Source organism: Zalophus californianus, chromosome 1 (assembly GCF_009762305.2).
Source record: "Zalophus californianus isolate mZalCal1 chromosome 1, mZalCal1.pri.v2, whole genome shotgun sequence".
NCBI classification, from domain to species: Eukaryota; Metazoa; Chordata; class Mammalia; order Carnivora; family Otariidae; genus Zalophus; species Zalophus californianus.
The window spans coordinates 97895496-97904889 of NC_045595.1; the positions used below are offsets into that span (position 1 = coordinate 97895496).

At 44.7% G+C, this 9394-nt stretch overlaps 1 protein-coding gene across 1 annotated transcript in view; it reads right to left on the reverse strand.

The window, feature by feature from the left end:
• GK5 (glycerol kinase 5) overlaps positions 1-3111 on the reverse strand; it is a 78904-nt gene extending 75793 nt beyond the window's left edge. Inside the window, exon 1 of the mRNA XM_027585378.2 lies at positions 2843-3111. Coding sequence (XP_027441179.2) covers positions 2843-3004 — 162 coding nt within the window. The 5' untranslated portion in view covers positions 3005-3111. The remainder of the gene's footprint in view (positions 1-2842) is intronic.
• Between the last annotated feature and the right edge of the window lie 6283 nt (positions 3112-9394).

Below are 9394 nucleotides of genomic sequence, written 5' to 3' on the forward strand. Positions count from 1 at the left end.
CGAGCCCCACATCGGGCTCCCTGCTCAGCGGGGAGTCGGCTTCTCCCTCTCCCACTCCCCCTGCTTGTGTTCCCTCTCTCGCTGTATCTCTCTCTGTCAAATAAATAAAATCTTAAAAAAAACACAAATTATAGAAAAAGTCTAAAAATGTATCTCTGCTATTAAAAAATGAATGCCACAAGAAATAAAACTGGTCTTCTGAGAGGCCTAGTACTAGCTTCTTAACGTAAAGGGTTCATGTTTGGGACTTCAATTTTAATTAAAAGAGCAATACAGCCTATTATGTTCTTATCTCTAAGGGTGATCTCTTCACTTTTTCTTTCTCTGTCTCTCTTTTAAACTATTTACGTGGCAATATCAGTCAAATCCTATACTAAGAGGTTTTGGGTTTCTATTATATATAGTCTTATCATCATATTAGCAGAGATGTGATTTTTGCTTGAGAAAATAAACAAAAGTTCTGTGTCCAATCCAGTTTCATGAAGCAAACTGAATTCCTAATACTTCGATTAAATGCAATTCAATGATTTATTCTGTACCCATGAGGTAATAAATCAGGTGCTAAGTAGCAATGTAGGCCAAGAACCTTTTCCTCAAAGAACTTCAAGTATCCAAGGGTGCCTGGGTGGCTCAGTCATTAAGCATCTGCCTTCCACTCAGGTCATGATCCCATGGTCCTGGGATCGAGCCAGCCCTGCATTGGGCTTCTTGCTCAGCAGGAAGCCTGCTTCCCCCCTCCCACTCCCCTGCTTGTGTTCCCTCTCTCGCTGTCTCTATCTCTGTCAAACAATAAATAAAATCTTTAAAAAAAAAAAAATTACTCCAGCTATCTGAAGTAAATGACCAATTTCCGGTTGTTCTTTTCTAATTTCTAATTCGTTATGGACCAACAATTTTTAAGACACAATTAAAACAATTTTCTAGAAAAAAATTACACACAAAATAGAATCCCAAATGTTTCGTTTTTAAGATCAGCAGACATAAAACTACTCTAGTAAACTGCTACACAAGTTTCTAAATCTTAATTTCTTCATCTCTACCCCAGATGCCCAGGAACTACACTTTAAGAAGCACTGCTATATGATAGGGTGCCTGGGTGGCTCAGTAGATTAAGCATCTGGCTTCGGGTCAGGTCATGATCCCGGGGTCCTGGGATCGAGTCCCATATGGGGTTTCTTGCTCAACGGGGAGCCTGCTTCTCCCTCTGCCAGCTCTGCCTAGTGCCCCCTGCTTGTGCTCTCTCTCTGACAAATAAAATCAAGAAAAAAAAAAGAAAGAAAGAAAAAGAAAGAAAGAAAGAAAGAACGAACAGAACTGCTATGAACTCTTAACCACAGTTGGAGAGCCATTGCTATAAACTCCTTAATCTAAGTGTTTCATCCTTTGAGGGCAGGGACTTTTTATTTTTTAACTTATATCTTTCCAGACACTTTCCCGCTGAGAGTCTAAGCAAGCCATTCTAGTCTCCTGCTACTCACAGCAATCTTGATTCATCGTTTAGATTCCTACCTCATTTCTAAAAAACTAATCATTTGCCCCAAATTATACAGCAACTGAAAAACTTTGTATTTTCTGACAATCCATGTCTCCCTTTGGTTCCAAATATTTCAATTAAAAAAAAATCACTGCCTAAAACAAAAGTACTTTGTGTCTAGAATTATGAGGAAGACGGTGTGAAAAGTATCATTGTGTTGTGATAAAGATTCAAAAAGATACGACACACACAGTCGCCAAAGGACAGTGTTCTTTCAGGTTGGGGGAGGGATGGCGTGTGTAGGGTGGGCGGGCAGTGTTTCTGCACAGGTAGCCAGAGAAGGGCCCAGAGAAGGACCCAGCTGCTTAGTCCCAGCTCACTGTTCTGGTCCAGAAACCAGAATGAAATGAAACTCCCCCATTTTCTCAACGCAGTCACTTGGATAGATCTGCCCCTGGGCAACTGCTACGGTTAAAAACACTGTTTAAGTGGTTGGGAAGAAGGGTGAGAACCGAACAAACGGAGAACCCAGTGCTGCTGGGTGGGAATGGGTTAGGTATCTAATGGCTCCTAAAACTGCTAACATAAAAAGACGCTGATATTGGAAAGAAGAGTAGGAACACCACATCCAATCAACATTATTTTTGGTGCGCACGCAGAAATCAACACTTCATTAAAATAAGAACAGAAGAGCACCAATCTGTTGGTTGCTTTACTAATAAGAAGTAAGGATTTGGTAGGTTTTCTCAAACCAGAAAAAGGCATTTTTATCAATGCTCAAAGATGAAAGGAGAAAAGTATGACAATACAGCCTTCAAAACTTGTCCAGTTCCTCTAATGTCCATGAAAATCAGTCGCTCAGATGAGGAACCAGCACTTTGAGAAGCAGTTAATAATGACAACTGAGGAACGGACAATAAATTCTATCAATATCTGAAACACTTAAATGTAAATAAAGACGGGGCTGGAAGTCTACCGAGGAAGTGGGAAAAACCTAGCAAGTCACAAAGCACCTTCTGGTTGGATACGCGCGGCGTGCTCTGCCCTGCCCTGCGAGTCTCCGCAGTCCCACCCAGGAAAGGCGAATCTGCAGGTAATAGAAGCGAGAGAAGGACCCCTGGTCACAAACCGAACCCCTCCTGCCCTCAGCCAGAACAGAAAGGGCGCGCAGGTTTCAGCCCTGCCCTGCGAGGTACTACTGAGATCTGGCCGCTCCCCGCCCGCCGCTGAGGACCAAGGGCCCGCCGGTGCTGCAGGTGGCTGCATTCTGGCTGGATGTCGCGGACCCGGCCGCTTGCCTCCCGCGACTAGATCCGGGGTGCTCTGTGCGACCCTGACCCGCGGTCCCGACGCCCGCTCCCCGGTCACCTTCTGCACGCTGGAGCCGCGAATCAGCGTCGCGTGGTCATAGACGTGGCAGCGGATCACCGAACTGCCCACGTCCAGCCCCAGCACAAAGCGTGCGGGAGACGGGCCCGCCGCGCTCTGCTCCGGGCGCCTCTGCTCCTGGACCGCGCGCACCCCCAACATCCCGACCCTGCAAGCCTCTCCGCAACAACCGCGTGCGGAGAAGGCGCGTTTACAAAGGCCCGCACTTCGGGGGCCGAGCGCGCCCCGCGGGGCCGCACCCCCTGGCCCTCCCCTCCGCGAGATCCGGGAAGCGCCCCGCCCCTGCCACGGGACCCGCCCCAACGCCGTGACGTCACGGCGGCGCAGAAACCCTTTCGAGGCGTGGGCTGGGACTGGGCGGCCGCGTGGGGCCTTTGGAGGTGGGCGAGTTCCCAGAAACGGTGCCCGTGTTTCTTTTAACCTTAGTTGCATTTAATGAATATCTATTAAGAAAAATAAAGTAATCTGAAAAGAAATTAGAAATACAGCCTAAAGTATATTAATAAACAGAATCCCGCCCCCCAAGATTTCTTTCCCAAGAAAACCTGGTAAAATGCACATATAATACACATCAATAAATACTTGTAAATTTACACAGAGTAAGACCTTCCCCAGCCCTCTGGTGGGGAAAAAGGGACAAAGCGTAGGGTGGCCCCTTTTACTATCAAGCCTCCACCACCCCCACTCCAGCGGTTACTTTTTTTAGCCAGGAAGACCCCCGTGGCAGAAAGGGGTAAAAAGGAGGCCTATGGCAATTTCAAGATTCCTGTAGCTTCAGTTCACCTGCCAAGAGCCAATGGGCCTTCCCAGGGGGTGGTCCAGCTCCCAAGGTGCAAGCCTGATTATGTAGGGAGTAGGGAGGTGTTAATAATGCCTGCTTCAGCCACCTCTCCACCACCAGCACCACTCCAAAAAAAGTGCCTGAAAATATTCATTATCTTCTTTTTGTAAAATTATGGAAGTAATATGGATACGTGCTTTTTGTGAAAATAGTTTAACAGTGCCATTAAAAAGTAAAGGATCTTCATTTTGAACCAAATTGTCCTTTTGACCAAACTATTAACCAACTTGCTTTCAAGTTGGTTAATACCAAACTGGGCTCTTTGGCCATATTACTGGAAGCTTGGAACGTACACCCACAAGTGTATACCTTGTTCCTGTCCAATAGTTCTCATTTATTCCAAAAGGCCTCAGGATTGCTTTCACCAGTGCTTAAGTTCAGCATTTTGTTGAGTCATATATATGTTAATCCCCAATATTACAAAGAAACCAATGACTAATGGGTCGTGTACTGGTCAGTTTCCCAGAGAAACAGACCCAATAGAATAGAGAGGGAGGAAGAGAAAGAGATTGAGATTTTTGAGGAACAGGCTCACATGCTTGTATGGGTGGAAAGTTCCAGAAATCTGTAGGGCAGGCTAAAAGGCTAAGAATTCAGGTTAAGAGTTGATGTTACAGGGGCGCCTGGGTGGCTCAGTCGTTAAGTGTCTGTCTTCGGCTCAGGTCACGATCCCAGAGTCCTAGGATCGAGCCCCGCATCGGGCTCCCTGCTCCAGGGGAAGCCTGCTTCTCCCTCTCCCACTCCCCCTGCTTGCATTCCCTCTGTCATTGTCTGTCAAATAAAGAAATAAAATCTTTAAAAAAAAAAAAAAGTTGATGTTACAGCCTTGAGTCTGAATTCTACAGGACAGCAAGCTGGAAACCCAGGCAGAGTTCCTATGTTACAGTCTGGAGAATTCTTTCTTGTTAGGGAAACCTCAGTCTTTGCTCTTAAGGCCTTCATCTGATGGGATGAGACCCACCAACATTATGAAGGGCAGTTTGGTTTACTCAATGTCTGTTGACTTAAATGTTAATCACATCGAAAAAATACCTCACAACACCTAGATTTGTGTTTGACCAGACAACTGGGCACCCACACAGTGTGCCCATGAGCCTAGCCAAGCTGACATATAAAATCAATTATCACAGGTCCCCTTTCACAACAAAGAAAGCTGTTTTGAATTCCCCGATATTAATATTTAGCATATTTCTCATACTGATAGTTCTTGGGTTTCTTGGATCCTGACACTTCTTTGTGATCCTTTTTATAAATTGAAATCAATTATCTTGAGTGTTATCAAAGAATCATAGAATGTAAAAACAAGAAGGACTTTAGGGACCACTTAGTCAATGTTTCTCAATCTGTTTCCAATCTTGAACAACTTTCAGATGCTGATGGATGCTGTCTTCTGAGGATATGCTTATCTACACAAAATTTGGCATGTAATTCCAGGTATTGGGTATGGGATACTCTAAACATGAAGATCTCAGGTTAAAAATCCAGAGCTGATTTCCCTAACCTGGACAGAATTGCCTAGAAGAGGGTTGAGCAACAAAGGGATACTGTGTTTCTTCAGTGTTCATTGTTCTCTGCTGGCATCTCTTGCCCTGCTCTGCTCTCAGGGCAAGGAGCATGTGGGCCCCAAAGCACAAGGCTTACAAACTCTGAAGGTCCCTTCAGTACATTGTTCTAGATTCAGAGTCCACTGCTGCTCTGAGCTCCATCACCTGGTTGGCTTGGTCTTCAACTGGCTCCTCACCTCCTCACATTCTGGGCTTGGCCTCAGAGGTGACCCATGTGGCTGCTCTCCCAGGCTCTTCCCCACCACTATCACTTCTTACACATTCTCTTCTTTCAGTAGAGCCCAGGATTACAGCTCATTGTACCAACCTTGCACATTCCCAAGAACTTGGACACAATTCCTCAAGGCTAGATCAGAAAGTATGCCAGGGCCACCACACCCTATAGGGAAATGAATGGTGCTCCAAGGCTGAACCCAGAAACCTCAATGCCTTCCCGCCTCCAAGAAAACTAGTCATGGTCCCTCCTTTCTAGGATGACCAACTGTCCCAGTTTGCCCTAAACTGGGGAGTTTCTTTCTTTCTTTTTTTTTTTTTTTAAGATTATTTATTTATTTGACAGAGAGAGAGAGAGCACAAGCAGGGGGAGCTGCAGGCAGAAGGAGAGGGAGAAGCAGACTCCCCACCAAGCAGGGAGCCTGATGTGGGATTTGATCCCAGGACCATGGGATCATGACCTGAGCCAAAGGCAGACGCTTAACTGACTGAGCCACCCAGGTGCCCCAACTGGGGTTTCTTAAAACACAGGATTTGAAATGCTAAAACCAGGACAGTCCTCACTACTCATAGACTCTTGGGGTCCATAGATGATTTTCTTTGGGACACTGGCTACCTCATGTGTAGGTGTTGGCCACTGCTTCTAGACATGAGCTCCTTCAGGACAGAGATGGGGGCTCTTTTTTTCCTCCAAGACACACAAAGTAACTGCTCAATGACTGAATGAACAAACAAATTAGTATATGCAAGTCCCTGTCAGACTCATCTGTGTGACTTGGCCACAAGACACACAGTGGTGAGCCCTTCCTAGTCCCTGCATGAATCTGGGCATGTTGTCATATGGCCACCAATGCAGACCTTCTAATGTGTAAAGAAGGTGTGGAGTCGTGCTGGCTGCCCTAAGTCGGCTATTTGGAACTGAGCCCTGGATACCCACATGAATATCAAGCCACCTCCTTTTTTTTTTTAACCCTATTTTATGAACCCAGCCTAATTTGTATTGGACTCCTGCCTCAGTTTCCTGATCTGTATTCACTCCTGACTGTGTCCGGAGCCCTAGCCTAAATACCACTGTGGGACAGAGGTAAATGTACCATGAAGTTAAAGAAACTTAGACTTCCTGTCCCTCACTTGCATGGGTCCCTGCCCAGATCCTGAGAAGAGCCCTAGCAAACTTTTCAGAGTCCCATGCTGTACAACATTTGCAAAAGTCAATTGTTTTTGTATTTTTTTCTTTAAGAAGGCCCTCCAAATTATACAAGCTTCAGCTCCCACAAAACCATAATCTTCCTGACCCTTGTATAGTCCTCAGAAATTCCCTTTTTCTCAACGCCTGGACTCACTCTAAGATCTAAAAATAAAAGAGGACTTTGGGCCCCACCAAAATCAAGAGGAGAATTGGAAATTGAAAGGAAGAATAGCTATACTAAAACAACCCAGACTAGAGGAAGTTGTTTCAGAACCCAAACAACCAAAACTTTAGTTACCTGCTTCCTCACAAACAAAGCATAAAGGAAAATATGAATTTTCTATTTGTCAGAAAGAAAGAAGTCACGTGAGTAACTGTTCTGCCAATCACTGCAATTGTACTTATATGTACGGTCCTATGTGTCCTCTCACTTAATTCTCTCCAGGACCCACTGAGGGTCACTGTGTGGTTGCACAGTTAGTCTGTCATGAAAGCAGGATTCTCCCCCCATATAGCAATTCTTCAGTGCACCTGAAACATCAACTATTTCCAGAGGTCAGCAATGAGAACTTACCCTCCACCTGACATGTCTGTACGAACCCCACAGCATTGTTGCCACGTTGGGTGGAAGCCTTCTTCGAACCTTCAGTGAGGGAACTGAATAGGTCCACGGTCTGACTAAACCTTGAGGGGACCCTACAGAAACAGTGGCCTCTTTTCATAACTGAGTTGCTGGGAGTCTTTGAAAGGGTTATCATCTAATCTAAAGGAGACAATAGTCACACCTGCCATGCCTGCCCCGGTATCTGCCCATCTCCTTGTCCTTAAGAGGCATCCCGTGTCAGCAACATGAGCAGGCCCCTTCCTCCACCTTTTAGATTCTCCCCACCTGAAGTGTATTAAGTGACAGGAAATCTTTTCATTCATTCACCAATCTGTGTATGTTGTGGGAAGGGGAGGAGCCATATAATGCACGGGTTTGTGAACATGCCTTTTATGTTTATGACCACCCAGAGGCTAGAAAGTTCTAAAGCGAGGGCATTGCTTAATAGGAGTATTCTACCTCCCCTTTTGATCTCAATCATTCCGTTTCTTTTTTTTTTTTAAAGATTTTATTTATTTATTTGAGAGAGAGCATGAGAGAAAGCAGAGAGCACAAGTTGGGGGGGAAGGGGTGAAGGGAGAGGGAGAAGCAGGTTCCCCTCTGAGCAGGGAGCCCAATGCAGGGCTTGATCCCAGGAACCTGAGATCATGACCTGAGCTGAAGGCAGACGCTTAACAACTGAGCCACCCAGGCGCCCCTCAATCATCCTGTTTCACTCTTGGTCAGAAGTCTTTTGTTCAGCTAGGGACATTATCAAATCTCATGTGAATGATTTCTGTGAGTTAAGAATAAAACCATATTAGAGAATGACTAAAAGCATCTTTACATTCATAGATATAAATAAAACTTTGGTTTTTGAGGAAAAATTTAGAATTTTTATATAAGGCAATGAAAAATCCAAAGTAAAGAATGGTTTACAGAAGAAAATGTGGAAAATAAGCCATTACTACTAAGTTTTCTTTTTTTATTTTTATTTTTTTAAAAATTTTATTTATTTATTTGAGAGAGCGAGAGGAGAGAGAGAGAGAGAGAGAGCACATGAGAGGGGGAGGGTCAGAGGGAGAAGCAGACTCCCCGCTGAGCAGGGAGCCCGATGCGGGACTCGATCCCGGGACTCCAGGATCATGACCTGAGCCGAAGGCAGTTGCTTAACCAACTGAGCCACCCAGGCGCCCTAAGTTTTTTTTTTTAAAAAAATACTTTATTTATTTATTTGAGAGAGAGAGAATGAGAGACAGAGAGCACGAGAGGGAAGAGGGTCAGAGGGAGAAGCAGGCTCCCTGCTTGGCAGGGAGCCCAATGTGGGACTCGATCCCGGGACTCCAGGATCATGACCTGAGCCAAAGTCAGTTGCTTAACCAACTGAGCCACCCAGGCGCCCTACTAAGTTTTCAATAATAAAGATTTCTATCTTTGCTTTTTGGCTAAGAGGCCAAAATAAGGAAGGAAACTTCTTTTCACATCTTACTTAGCCACTTTTGTCATTTTCTTCCCTAATACCATAGGATTCTCGCTTTTTTTTTAAGCCAGATTTATTGAGTTGTACAGTTCTATGAATTTTGATGCATACATCTATGTAACCATCACCACCATCGAGATAGAAAATATTTCCATCATTCCTGAAAGTCCCTTTTTGCACACAGTACTCTGAATCCTTTACCATGAGCATAAGGTGATATCATCTGCAAACATAACTCAGAATTCTTGAATTTAGCAGATTGATTTTAGTCATTTTAGATACAGCCCATCTCAAGAAAAAATTACAGGTCCCGACTGACTTTATTTTTTTTCCTTTTTTTCATTATTATGTTGTGTTAATCACCATACATTACATCATTAGTTTTTGATGCAGTGTTCCATGATTCATTGTTTGTGTATAACACCCAGTGCTCCATGCAGAACGTGCCCTCTTTAATACCCATCACTAGGCTAACCCATCCCCCTGACCCCCTCCCCTCTAGAACCCTCAGTTTGTTTCTCAGAGTCCATCGTCTCTCATGGTTCATCTCCCCCTCCAATTCCGCCCCCCTTCATTCTTCCCCTCCTGCTATCTTTTTTTTTTAACATATAATGTATTATTTGTTTCAGAGGTACAGATCTGTGATTCAACAGTCTTGCC